The sequence below is a fragment of the Brassica napus genome, chromosome A10 (genome assembly GCF_020379485.1).
Source record: "Brassica napus cultivar Da-Ae chromosome A10, Da-Ae, whole genome shotgun sequence".
NCBI lineage: Eukaryota > Viridiplantae > Streptophyta > Magnoliopsida > Brassicales > Brassicaceae > Brassica > Brassica napus.
The window spans coordinates 11,320,017-11,334,691 of NC_063443.1; the positions used below are offsets into that span (position 1 = coordinate 11,320,017).

General features: G+C 37.3%; 1 protein-coding gene, 1 non-coding gene and 1 pseudogene across 3 annotated transcripts; 1 reads left to right on the forward strand and 2 right to left on the reverse strand.

Annotated features, from left to right (window-relative positions):
- The first annotated feature begins 228 nt into the window (after window positions 1-228).
- On the forward strand, window positions 229-3,115 carry LOC106359150 (annotated as a pseudogene).
- Window positions 3,116-6,771: 3,656 nt separating this feature from the next.
- On the reverse strand, window positions 6,772-6,878 carry LOC125579621. The gene has a single exon (XR_007317681.1). It is a non-coding gene; the product is annotated as a small nucleolar RNA R71 (small nucleolar RNA).
- Window positions 6,879-12,199: 5,321 nt separating this feature from the next.
- LOC106361634 (CBL-interacting serine/threonine-protein kinase 21) lies at window positions 12,200-14,533 on the reverse strand. 2 transcript variants are annotated; one of them, XM_013801414.3, is made up of 8 exons: window positions 13,961-14,533; window positions 13,801-13,872; window positions 13,644-13,697; window positions 13,339-13,554; window positions 13,045-13,254; window positions 12,840-12,959; window positions 12,594-12,728; window positions 12,200-12,493 (listed from the first exon to the last, which is right to left on the reverse strand). In XM_013801414.3, the coding sequence occupies exons 1-8, from the start codon at window positions 14,366-14,368 to the stop codon at window positions 12,449-12,451; spliced, it is 1,260 nt and encodes a 419-aa protein (XP_013656868.1). In that variant the 5' UTR covers window positions 14,369-14,533; the 3' UTR covers window positions 12,200-12,448. The 2 variants fall into 2 exon arrangements, with proteins under 2 accessions (XP_013656868.1, XP_013656869.1); XM_013801415.3 differs by having other exon boundaries at window positions 13,054-13,254; window positions 13,961-14,519.
- Between the last annotated feature and the right edge of the window lie 142 nt (window positions 14,534-14,675).

Here is a 14,675-nt window from a genome sequence, read left to right on the forward strand (position 1 = left end):
CAGAAGATTTATCTGTTTGTTATTTCCAGTTACTAACTCGTGTTTATCTCATAACATAAATAATTCAAAATTTTATTTATTTTTATTTTAGTTATAAACAAAAACTAGGACAAATATGTCTTTTCACGTATAAAAAAGTGTAGTTTTCAAAACTAAAAAAAATAAGGTGTATATTTCAAATTTAAAATCCTAAATAGAGCATTTTTCAAATTATCCCTAAAATCTAATACCTAATTACTTATTACTAAGAACTAAAAATGTATAATACACATGTAAATAATGAATAAATATCACCAACTGTCACATTATTATGTATAATAAATATTATTTAATTCATGCATTTTAATATAACTTACATCTAAATAGATAACTATATATATAAAGACGGCTAACAGTATTGACTGTTTAAGACAATAAATAAAATTAGTGTCGATCAAAATTGTTGTGTTTAAAATATGCATATAAAATAACTATGTAATATTTGTAAGTACTGTTATATACATTCAAACATATAAAACAAATTATAAAAATTAAAAAAAATATTTGTTTTTTAAGAAACACCCGCACAGGAATGCATGCCAAAATATAGTATTTATTTTTAATATTGTCCAAATATCTACAAATATATCCCACGTTACATTATATGGTAGATTTATCTAAATATTTATATTATTTAATCTTATATCTATTAATATGCTATCTTCACCTTATATTATCATCTAATAGTAACTATTTAATTTTTATAGAATCAGTAATGACTATGTAATTAAAACATATAATAAATATAGTCAAAGTATCCAAATAAAATTTAAAATAAAATGTTTATATTATATTCACTAAATACAAAATAACATATTTTCAGGACTTTAATTCGGTTTATATTATAAACTATAATTAGAATAGAAATATGTTTTATAAATAAAATAACTATAAATATGTTTATATTTTAAAATTTTGTATTTGAATAAAATAAAGAAATTGAATTTACCAATAAATGTTTAAAAAAAAAAATGGAAACGATAGAAACTCACGATTCTGATTTAAAAAATGCAAAAATGACTATTTGTCATTTGATGTTAGTGATTACTTGTTTAATTTCATTTTTGTATACTCCGATAACTATTTCTTGACTTATATTTTAATATTACCTTTTGATATTTGTTGTAGTATAGAAAAACTCTTCTATTATAATATAGATTTTTGTTAGATTTTTGTCATTTTATATTCCACGTGAATCCTATGTTATATCGAAACGGAAGCGGGTACGTGGAAGCGGAAGCGTATGGAAGCGCCGAAGCGAGATTTTATAAAAAATTACGAAGCGGATACGTGTTTGAAGCGTATATCAATATATGCATATATATATATAAGAAAAAGTTTTAAAAAAATTTAGGACTAAAAATTAAATGATTTAAATTTAAAATAATACGTATATTTATTTATAATAATTTTGAAATGATTTCATATTAAAACTGTGAAAATACACATAAATTAAGTTTAAAAGAAATTAATATATTAATTATTTTTAATATTTCATAAATAATTAAAAATATATATTTGAATATATGCTATATGTTTCATAAAACCTCAATGCATAAAGATAACTTATGTTATTAGTTTTAATATTTGAGTTTTGAGTTGAATTAACTTAAGAATTTTGAGTACTCTTCCCAATCATGGAGTCCATAATATGTTCCTGAAGAAGAAAAAGATTATGAGAAAAGAAATACAAGAAGTGGAAGAGAAAAGAATAGAAATGGATGGAGCTGTTTCGAGTTAAAGCATTGATGATGCTAAGGAGGTTGAAATTGAATTATGGAATGTAGAGAACCATCTGAAGGATTAAATCCTTAGATAGAGAAATGGTTTCAGATCTGGTGACTGGAATTTGAATGTCATGAGGGAGAGTATATGGTGATTGCAAAGCCAATAAATAAGACTTTCGAGTGACTTTCGAGTCTTGAAAAAATTAACGAACCGTCTGTCGCATGGAATGAAGCCCACGGGCTGAGTGAATTGGCGTGGAAGGCCCATTAACCATGGGCAGTCAGGACGTTACAAGTTCATTGATGATCCTAGTCATTGTCTTCACAATTTTGCTTCTCTTGGTCGCTTTTCAAGCAGTACATGCAGACTATTACGGTCCAAGGCCACCAGTTACCTACCCCTTACGTCCCTAAGCCATGGATGATGGATCCCACTTCTGGGATCCAAAGCCTGTTTATCGGCCTCTTACTACTTCGAGACTGCTGGCTAACTCCATTGCAAAACTGTTCTTTTACCCACATAACGCTCTTCGATCTAGATTAGGTATTTATTATTTGTGAACATTGTTAATCCTAGTTGTTGGCCGGCCTTAAGATTTTGGGGGCTGAAAAAAATTTAGTAAAAAAATTGATAATTTTTTATAATAAATTAGAAATTTATACCTATATAATTTTCTTCAAAAATATTAGGGATCCTAGACCAATGTTTCATTTGACTATACCCATGATCAGCCCTGGTCAGCTGAGACCAGGTTGGAGTCCTCCTAGTTCGTTTATGGTTGGATACTGTAAATACCTTGAATGAGGTATTTCGGTTTCCAGTGTTATTCTTGGGGTTACTTTTACTTTTACATATAGTGTATATATGACTTTACCAATATTTCTCCTATATATTGTATGATGTTATTCTTTAGCAGAAAAAGATAATGTTAATGTTATTGATTTTGCTGAAAAACTTATTTGCTATTAGGTTTGTCTCCACTGGTTTAGGATGGTAAGCTAGGGAGCTACGCGACATGGTGGGCGAACCAGAGGCGTTAGAACTGCTTGTTGACCCATTCAACTGGCCCATATGGTGAGAACTTGTTCTAGGAAGTGGCTCGAGCTGGGCACCAGGATTTGCGGTGCATTCATGGATCGTTGAAGGCAGCTCCTACAACTTCAACACCAACTCGTGTGATGGAAGTGAAATGTGTGGTCACTACACTCAGATAGTGTGGCGTGACACCAAAAAGCTCGAGTGCGCAAGTGTAGTCTGTGAGAACGGTGCTGGAGTTTTCATCACTTGTAACTACGACCCTCCGGGTAACTACGTTGGCCGAGAAACCTTACTAAGGGAAAGTCTATAAACGGTTATTCTTTTGGTACTTGATTTCATTAAATTGCTTCACGTTTTCTGTTTCAATATATATATATATATATATATATATATATATATATATATATATATATATATATATCTGTGAAATCAAAATTTCCGAGATATCTAATTTGTAGGGATCATTGTTTTTTTGTTGTTGATGATGTTTCTAATGTCCTAATGGTAATGTTCTCAACTTTTGTTGGTTGGCCTTATTATGTAACCATCTTTAATGATTGTGTAAGTAGGGATCTATATATATAAAGAAAATGTTCGCCTCTCTCCCGTGAACCCATGTTTCTTCTACTTGTGGCCATGGTCGACACTGAACTGACGTCAAGATGAAGATCATGAAGTTAAAAACTTTGCTCCAAACAGTTTTGCAATGTTTCCAACCTTTATAACTTGATGCATATAATAAATATCAAAATACATTTGTTATACACGCTTTTATTAGTTTTGCTTTTAAAAGAAGGTATTTACAATTATAAATGTTTTGTGCCAGTGAAGTAATGGTTGAAAAATCTCTATACATATGTCATTTTAAAATAACACTCAACTTCTATATATAGTCAATACATATGTCCATGTTATATTCTAGACTAAATATTTTCTCTTTTAAAAATATAGAATACAATTTTTTAGTCTATAAGCAAATGTTGTAGAGCAATTATGCATTATACAAAATAATATATATTTAAAATCCATACACAAAAACATAAAAGTTGTTATAGGCCTCTTTTTGACACATACACACTCCACTATGAATAAGAATTAAAAAAAAAAACATTATTGTCATCAAACTTTATCACAAATCCACATTTGTACATCTATAATTATGAGTTGGACAATTAGTTAATTTGATACAATATCAAAGCAAGAATAATCGAAAAATAACTATACCACCGCATATTAATAAGTAAGACATAACAGATAACCAAATTTTTGAATCTTAAAACAAATTTCAACTCGAGCATTTAGTGAATATCAAATTAACTAATATCCCGCCTGTAGGGCGGGCCGACCCTAGTATATATAAATAAAACGTTTCCATGTTTACAAATTACAAGGATAAAACTGCATAGTTAAACTGAAGACGATGGAAAATCAGACTGTTGACTCTATATAAAAATCTCGTGCTCTTGTGTGCCCATCTGAAAGTTCATGTGCAAAGGAAAGAAAGCAAAGACCCAACAAGAGAATGCTTGGATGCTTGGCTTGGACTGATGAAGTAGAAGCGCAACTGTCAATCGATGTTTGGTGTGAGCAGCATCTCCGTGTTTTGCTGTGGTACTCGGCGGATGAGTGGGCGTTTCATGCGGTAGCACGGATTAGCTAACTGTGCGGCAAAGGTTTTGGCTAGATCGGTGGGGCAGAGGCATACAACTTCACCTTTATCCGGACCTCTGGTTCAAACGGGCCGAACCGTTCACTCTGAATGTATCCGGTAGAGCCATCGTGAGACTTGGAAGTTGTGTGGGCTAATTATGCAGGTTATCAAAGGCGTGTATGTGATTGATATCTTGCATATTTACATTGTCTTATCCATTTATTCATGTGCATTTTCATCATATAGATTAGGATTTAGCCATGTCTAGGTTGCATTTTGCATACATATGTCTCTATCAGGTATTTGAGTACCACATGGAGTTTCTGGAGATATTTGGGTGCATTTAGAGCTCAAAGGAGGTGATTAGAGTGGTCTTTGGACGAGCACTGCCTGGAGCGACTTCTCGGAGCGACGGCATGAGGTCGCTGTGCACCACATCCCGGAGCGACTCATCCAGAGCGACTGCACAAAGTCGCTCGCGTTTTCACATCCGGAGACACACATTTTGACCTCGGAGCGACCTTCCAGAGCGACGTGCTGAAGTCGCTCCCGAAGCTTGGAGCGACCTTACCAGAGCGACAGGGAGAAGTCGCTCGCCATTTTGGTTCTCGGAAACACGAAATCGCTCTCGGAGCGACCTCTCGCAGCGACCCAGCGAGGTCGCTCCCGAAGCCCAGAGCGACGTGCTGGAGCGACTTGCCGAGGTCGCTGCGCGTCGCCTATCTGCTCGAATTCATGTTTTCTCAAGGGCCTTTTTGTCATTTTATTATGCACGTTTTTTTATTCTGAAAACCTATGTTTTAATACTCTGTAAGCCACCAAGAGGGGATTATCTTTGTTCTTAGAAAAACCACCAAAAACCCTTGGAAAGGGATCTCTTTGAATGAATTGATCAGTTTATTATTGAGAATTCTGTGTTCTTATCTATTTCCTGTGTTTCTCTACATGATTAATCTGAAATCCAATATGGGTTTAAGAAGAATCATAGAGATTAGTGAGTAATCACCTTTTGAATTCATGGGTTAGGGAGATTAAGGGTGATTAGGTTAGTTCTAGGATGTTTTAGTGTAGATCATTCTTGTTCCTTGCTAGTAGAGTATTCATAATGCATCTTCTGAGTTGGCCACTCAAAAGTTGATCAATAGACATTTCCCACCCAAAAGGTGTTTGATGAAATGCCTGAGACAACTCTCCTAGGCTTTTAGTATACTTTGCCAAAGACATTTGTTGTTAAAGATGCTAAGATAGCTAATAGACTTGTTAGTAATGATTGCTTTCATATTATTCAACCAAAGACATTTGATGTTTGAGATATGTTAGCAAATGAGCATTCATCTAGACATAGAGCTTGCTTAGAATTGTGTCTAGGCTTAAGGTTGATAGTTTGATTGATCATTTGCCATCCTTAGTTCGATACTTGATTACCCAAGGTCTAATCCCTATGCCCATGAGTTCTCTTTTCCCTTAGTCAAGAAAGTATCATTCTGTTATTTACTTTCTAGTTTAGTAGTAGTTTAAAACCCATCTAAATCATTGGTTGCACTTAGATTAAGAGAGTACTTGCATTCTCAGTGCTTTGATATCCCTCAGAACTGGTTCGGCAATCTTTTATACTACAACATTTGTCTTATGAGCCTTGAAAACTCCTAACATCAAATTGGCGCCGTTGCCAAATTCTGAGTAGATTTGAACATTGAGATTTAGTCACTTGCTTGAGACTAAGTCATTTTTATTTTCTTTTGTTACTGATTCTCTTTCTTCACCTCCCTTTAATCTACAGGTGTATGAACTTGAGGAGCAGGGGTCCATCAAACCTAGTTCCAATAGCTGCAGACATCAGAGCTTTAGAGAGAGAGTGTGCTAGAAATAGAAGAGAAGAAGAGCAACAGGCTCACTTGCAGAGATTGAGTACTGATATGGGAGACATACCTCAAAACCAACAGCGAGCAGCTCGACCCATTGGCACTTACGACCGCCCCAACATTCATGGTCATAGATTGGGAATCCGAGCACCCGCTGTGGCAGCCAACAACTTTGAGATCAAATCAGGACTCCTCAACGTGATCGAGAACAACAAGTATCATGGCTTGGCTCTAGAGGATTCATTTGATCACTTGGACAGGTTCGACAGCTACTGTGGGTTGTCAAAAACCAATGGTGTGTCCGAAGATGCCTTAAAGCTCAAGCTATTCCCTTTCTCTTTGGGGGATAAGGCACGTCAGTGGGAGAAGTCTCTACCCAGTGACTCCATCACTACTTGGGATGACTGCAAGAAAGCATTCTTGGAGAAGTTCTTCTCTACTTCAAGAACTGCTAAGCTGAGAAACGAGATTTCCAGTTTTCAACAGAAGAACTTGGAAGGCTTCAGTGAAGCCTGGGAGAGATTCAAGGGCTACCAAGCTCAATGCCCACACCATGGCTTTTCTAAGGAGAGCTTGCTGAGCACATTCTACCGTGGTGCTCTTCCTAAGTACAGAGCCAGACTGGATACAGCTAGCAATGGGTTCTTCTTGGGGAGAACTGAGGAGGATGCAGAAGAGCTGGTTGACAACATGGTAAAGAGTGATGCAGTCTACAGTGGAGACCACGACAGAGGCAGTAGAACAGATGATAAGCAGACGAGGAAAGAGATCAAAGCTTTGGAAGACAAGATCGACCTACTAATTGCTGAAAAAGCAACCCAAGAACAGCTGAAGTTTGTTGGTAACTCCAAGCAGGAAGATCCACTTGCTGTCAATGAGGTTGAGGGGTTGGAAGGTCAAGAGGAGTTGTGTTTCATCAACAACAATGGTAGCTGGTACAAAAAGGAGCCCAACTTTCAGTACAACAACTACCAACAGAAATCCTATCCAAACAACCAACAGAGTGGCTATCCGCCAAGAAACAACCAGCAAAGCAGCTATCAGCCTCAGCAAAACCCCTCGTCTGGTTCCTCTGCTCCTCAAGAGAGCAGCACTGATACCTTACTGAAGCAAATCTTGGAGTTTCAGACTAGAAGTGAGAAGCAAGTTGGTTATGAGTTGAAGAACCTTCATTCCAAGATTGATGGGAGCTACAATGAGCTCAACAACAAATTCTCACACCTTGCTTCTACAGTCAGGAATTTAGAGAATCAATTTGCTTCCATGAACACTCACCAGAATCGCCAGCAAGGATCTCTACCTGGAAAGTCTGACCAAAATCCCAAGGAGGCCAAAGCTATCACCCTTAGGAGTGGTAAGCAGTTACCTCCTAGAATCCTCACCAAGGATGCTGAGAAATTAGGTGAGGGGGTTGCCATCAACATAGATGATGAAGTGGTGATTGTTGATGAGAAGATCAATGACGAGATCTTGGAGAAGATAGTGGAAGCCAAAGGTAAAAGAAAGGTTGGAGAGGAGAAGAAGACAGTAAAGGATGGTGAAGTTGTTACTCCAGCAAGTGAAAGTTCTTTTGTTCCTCCTCCCTATGAACCCAAACTTCCATTCCCTGGTAGATTCAAGAAGCAGCTGCTAGAGAAATACAAAGCTCTGTTTGAGAAGCAAATGAGTGAAGCTCAGGTTGCAATGCCCATCATCGATGCTTTCATGTTGATTTCTCAATACAACAATTTCCTAAAAGATGTTGTAGCTGCAAAGAAGAAGGAGATGGAAGGCATGATGATTCTTACCCATGAGTGCAATGCCATCATCCAGAGGCTTGATGTTCTAGAGAAATTAGAGGATCCAGGAAGCTTCACACTACCTTGTGCTCTTGGACCTATGGTATTTGAGAAAAGTCTCTGCGATTTGGGAGCTAGTGTCAGCTTGATGCCTTTGTCTGTTGCAAAGAAGCTTGGATTCACTCAGTACAAGAAGTGTAGACTCTCTCTGGTGTTAGCTGATCGTTCAGTGAAGTACCCTGTGGGCATCTTAGAGGACCTCCCTATGAAGATTGGAAGGTATGAGATACCTACAGATTTTGTGGTGCTTGAGATGGGTGAGGAGGCTCAAGATCCATTAATTCTAGGAAGGCCATTCTTGGCTACAGCAGGAGCTATTGTTAATGTGAAGGAGGGCACGATTGATCTCCATTTGGGTAAAGAGAACATCCTCCACTTTGACATCAAGGGGAAAATGAGGAAACCAACTGTGTTCGGGCAAGCCTTCTGCATTGAAGAGATGGGCACTCCTGCTGATGAGCACCTTGAAGAGTTACCACCTGAGGACGACGAGGAGGGAGCATCTCCCTCTACTCATTCCCCATAGAAGGTAACCCACCACACTCCCTTGTATATACCATTTCATTTTTGCATATTAGTCTTCTTTTCGGTATCTCTCTCTACTTGACGACACAGAGACTGTGTAACTCAAGTTTGGGGGAGGTACCAAGTATTTGATCATGTTTGCTTTGATGTTGTTTCATTGAGTCATGCATTGCATACCTATTTGCATTAAAAAAAAAAAAAAACCAATCATTTAGTTTGCATCATTTGCATTTTTAGGAGAGTCTAGAGCATATAGGTTGCATTCACTTGCATTGGGAGCAATGATTTTGAATGCCTTGTAAAGAACACTACGTTGCACCTGAGTAGCTTTTGCACCTCTCAAAAAGACTTGTATGTTTCGAGCCTTGAAAACTCTTCCTGAAACTTGTTGATTGCTGAAACTCAGTCTTTGAAGCCAACTACAACCTTATTAGAAATGAATGAACTTAATGCTTCTTGCTTAGGGTCCCTTGTGTACTGAGTCATGGCTATACACACTGGAGTTGTCACATCTTTTATGCCAATCTTTTTGACAAACTCTAGTGGTAGACCACTCCCAAAACCTTTCCTTCCTTTTAAGCTTTCATTGTTTGATGAGTGAGGCCTTCTTCGGAAAGTCTTACATGCGCATAATGTTGAGAGTATCGGGAACGACAATGCTTGATCTTCATTTTTGCTAGATTGGACACTCTTTTGTCTAGCTATAGGTGGGAGGGTGAGTGTTGTGATCATGATTTGGGAGAAATGAAAAATAAAAAGGATAGACTCTTTGTGCTTAAGTGAATTGATTTTCTGGGATAAGTAGAGAACCTCTAGCTCTAGTTTCGAAAAGTCTTGGCCCCCAACCTAAAAAAAAAAAAAAAAAAAAAAAAAAGGAATCGAAAAAAAAAAAAAAAAAAAAGAAAGAAAAGGGGGCTAGCAAAGTTGTTAGGAGCTAAGAAATGTTTTGAGGTTGTAGAAAAATCCCTTGTAGATTTCAAAAAGAAAGAGTTAAAGTTCTTAGGATCTATTGGTGAGAGATGTGAGTTGGGTTTGACATTTGGGAATGATTGTGTAATTGTATGTTTGGGAAAAGGGTAGAATAATGGAGATTGAGCATTGTATGCATGAGTTGGTCCCTTTCTTAGATATATTATGTGCAATGTCAAGGCTACTTGTTTTGAGAGTAAACCACCTTAAAGATCATATGTTTTGAACCTCTTGAATCACTTGAATAAAAGCCTTCCATTTCCCAACCAAATGACTTGGACCAACGGACCATTTGCAAGAATTCACCTGATGTTTTCTGCTTAATGAATGTGAGAGTTGGTTGATTTGAATGTGTGGATGCTTGATGATGAGTGTAGGGACAAAAGGAGTTGAGATAGGCCTAGAGAAGCTAGAGTGTAATAAGAGAGTGTGCTAATTATGTTTGCTAGTTGTGTTTCTTTTGGCTATGAGCTCCCACCTTCAAACCTCTCTCCTTATGAGTTCTAGAAAGTTCACTTGAGGACAAGTAAAAGAACAAGTTTGGGGGAGTTGATATCTTGCATATTTACATTGTCTTATCCATTTATTCATGTGCATTTTCATCATATAGATTAGGATTTAGCCATGTCTAGGTTGCATTTTGCATACATATGTCTCTATCAGGTATTTGAGTACCACATGGAGTTTCTGGAGACATTTGGGTGCATTTGGAGCTCAAAGGAGGTGATTAGAGTGGTCTTTGGACGAGCACTGCCTGGAGCGACTTCTCGGAGCGACGGCATGAGGTCGCTGTGCACCACATCCCGGAGCGACTCATCCAGAGCGACTGCACAAAGTCGCTCGCGTTTTCACATTCGGAGACACACATTTTGACCTCGGAGCGACCTTCCAGAGCGACGTGCTGAAGTCGCTCCCGAAGCTTGGAGCGACCTTACCAGAGCGACAGGGAGAAGTCGCTCGCCATTTTGGTTCTCGGAAACACGAAATCGCTCTCGGAGCGACCTCTCGCAGCGACCCAGCGAGGTCGCTCCCGAAGCCCAGAGCGACGTGCTGGAGCGACTTGCCGAGGTCGCTGCGCGTCGCCTATCTGCTCGAATTCATGTTTTCTCAAGGGCCTTTTTGTCATTTTATTATGCACGTTTTTTTTATTCTGAAAACCTATGTTTTAATACTCTGTAAGCCACCAAGAGGGGATTATCTTTGTTCTTAGAAAAACCACCAAAAACCCTTGGAAAGGGATCTCTTTGAATGAATTGATCAGTTTATTATTGAGAATTCTGTGTTCTTATCTATTTCCTGTGTTTCTCTACATGATTAATCTGAAATCCAATATGGGTTTAAGAGGAATCATAGAGATTAGTGAGTAATCACCTTTTGAATTCATGGGTTAGGGAGATTAAGGGTGATTAGGTTAGTTCTAGGATGTTTTAGTGTAGATCATTCTTGTTCCTTGCTAGTAGAGTATTCATAATGCATCTTCTGAGTTGGCCACTCAAAAGTTGATCAATAGACATTTCCCACCCAAAAGGTGTTTGATGAAATGCCTGAGACAACTCTCCTAGGCTTTTAGTATACTTTGCCAAAGACATTTGTTGTTAAAGATGCTAAGATAGCTAATAGACTTGTTAGTAATGATTGCTTTCATATTATTCAACCAAAGACATTTGATGTTTGAGATATGTTAGCAAATGAGCATTCATCTAGACATAGAGCTTGCTTAGAATTGTGTCTAGGCTTAAGGTTGATAGTTTGATTGATCATTTGCCATCCTTAGTTCGATACTTGATCACCCAAGGTCTAATCCCTATGCCCATGAGTTCTCTTTTCCCTTAGTCAAGAAAGTATCATTCTGTTATTTACTTTCTAGTTTAGTAGTAGTTTAAAACCCATCTAAATCATTGGTTGCACTTAGATTAAGAGAGTACTTGCATTCTCAGTGCTTTGATATCCCTCAGAACTGGTTCGACAATCTTTTATACTACAACATTTGTCTTAGGAGCCTTGAAAACTCCTAACATCAGTGATGAAGCTGTAGGTCCGGAGGGGCTTTGAGGGCTGGCCAATCCTCTATAGACTCGCGGCAACTTAGCAGCCACAACAATGAGACTCCTACTCTTGGCTCATTGCGATCCTATGCAAAGTGCGTTGTTGTGTTATTCAAGATTGGTATCAGTTTTTGCATTCCTGTATTTTGCTGTGTTTTGCTTTTGTATTTGTCGTTGTTTAGTTGCTTTTATTTTTTTTCTGCTACTTGTTTTCGTTGTAAAATCTGTCAAAAATTAAAATGGTATAAAATTTAACATTCATACCAAAAAAAAAAAAAAAAAAAGAGATGCGCGTGGTCACACAACACTGAAAGCACGTGAGGAGAACTTGTCTGCAGTGTTTGGTAAGCAACCAAAACAGTGAAAACAGAGTACACTCGTGTGCGTACGGGAAATAAAGTTGTAATGATTAGAGTCCATATGTCACAGTTGTGAGTGGAAGATTCACAACTGTGCCACCGCAATCACAATATGAGTAACTGGGTTTTGTGATTGGCCTACATATTATTATACTCGAGTTATTTATTTATTTATTTTTCTTAGAAACAAAATACATCATTTTACACCCTGAATGAGAACCCCTTTTCTTTTTGGAAAGGGAACCCTCTAGGATCACCACAAGACATGAATTACTTTTTCAATCCAACCTCTACTGTCTTCATGTCACTGCAACTTGAATCAGTAAAATATGCTTTATTTGCTTCGTATATTCATCATCTGTGTCACATCACTTTTCTTGACAATCTATGGCTCTTAGCTTACTTCGGCTGTAAGTAAGCTGGATAAACTCTGGCAAAACTGTGAAGTGGAAAAAGAACCATTTCATATCATAAGATGACTCTATAAACGAATTTAAAAAAAATTGTTGAATGGGTCTAGTAACTTCTGTTCAGTTTACCTCCATGTATAGTCTTAACTCCCCTGCGGATTTTGATATTTCTATTACACAATTGGTTGGAGTCACCTCGATCACCTCTGCTGATAGTAAGTCATAAGAAGATCTTGATCTTATCTCTTTTGGCTGAATCTTAACCTGGTTAATAAAAAACAACAAAAGATGCAGATATGAGATATTCAGCTAAACTTGAGATCTATAGAAGAATTGCAGTAAACTAACTTATATATATATATATATATAGTGTACCTTGAAGTGCTTTATTCTTTCAACCGATAAACTAACATCAATTGCAGCAGCTTCAATCTTCTTGATTGTTTCTTGTGCTGTGTTCTTGGACCCAATTCTTGTTTTATATCTCTTATCATCCTAAAGAGATAACAATAAGGAACATTTTCAAGGGTTAGTATCTTTTTGTTAAATGAGTTTAAAGATTTGACCAGAAAAGTTATACGTCTTTTACTTGCTCTTCGAAGAGACCTGACAAATCTAGATCACTAGACATTGCTATTATCTGAAACGCGTTTATGAAATTTGAAGACGCGGTTGCTGCATTTATCTCCGCTACATTCTCCTTGACTGAGTCTGAAACTTGATGATAAGCTGGTGTATAACCTAACTTGAACCAAGAATCTTGGATGATTATCTCAGCTAGTGTTATACGCTGCATCCAAATATTCACAAACATTGTTACTCATTTTTGGATTAACGTTGGCTAATAGAGTTATGGAGATCTCTTGTTATATACCGTTTGAGGATTTGGGTCAAGAATGTTAAAGATTAGCCTCTTCTGCTCTCCAGTGAAACCAGGTGGGAACGCGTAATCTGCTCGGAGTATCTTCTTGTACAAAACCGGAAGAGTATGATCATCGAACGGTGGATAACCAGCAAGCAACTCAAACAGAATCACTCCACAAGACCACACATCTACTGCTGCTCCTGAGTACCCTTTGTTCATAATAAGCTGTTTTCATTAACAAAAATCATCTTTTACACATTTATTGATTCTGAAACGTTATGCCAGTTAATTATTATTATCGTAAATATTTTTACCTCAGGTGCTATATAGCATGGAGATCCACAAGCTGTAGAGAGCATATCCCCTGACTGAAATAAATAACCAAAAACTTATTTAGAACTTGATTGTTTCAAAGACACTTAACTGGTTTAGCAAATAGAAAATGACATGATCAGAATTAGAAAGTGTTACTTTAGGAACTGCACTTAGTCCAAAGTCAGAGACTTTGAGATTACCCTTTGAATCTATTAGCAAGTTTTGTGGCTGCAAAATCAAAGTATCCACAAAGTTAATAAGCAAAACAGAGAGATTGCAAAAAAAAAAAACATAAAGGTTATACATCTTCTCTTACCTTAAGATCTCTGTGGTAAACTCCTCTGTTATGACAGTAGTCAACGGCATCAATCAATTGGTGGAAAAGCTTTCTTGCATCTGATTCTTTCATCCTATGTCTTTCAAGTTTGTCTGAAAGCTGACCACCTGCCACGTATTCCATCACAATACAGATCTTTGTCTTGGTCCCGATCACCTCGTGTATCTGTACGATGTTGGGATGGTTAAGAAGCTTCATAGTCCTTATCTCTCTCTTGACTTGAGACTCTAGACCCTTTTGGATAACCAGAGACTTGTCTATGATTTTGACAGCTACGTAGGTACCATTGGTCGTGTCGTAACCAAGTTTCACTTTTGCGAAGTTCCCTTCTCCGATCGTCCTTCCTATCTCGTACTTGCCGATCTTCTTGGTCCCAAACAAACCCATCTCAGAGATAGAGAGAAAGAATAAGAAGACGAAGATGTTTATGAGCTTCGAAGGGTCGTATTTATGTATGAAAAGGGAACTTGAAACCAAACTAATGAGGGCTGTAAGAAGAGTTGGATTCTCTTGGTAGATCAAAAATTTGACTTTTAGATTATAGATAGCGACAGTTTTTTTTAAAAAGTAATCAAAGATATATTATTGGTGTGTTGTATTTGACCGCTTGGCTCGTGAGTGAGTGAATCATAGCTCGTGATTCTCGTGGTGAGAATGGGTCATCATGCTCAAAGAGCCGATAATAAACAATGCT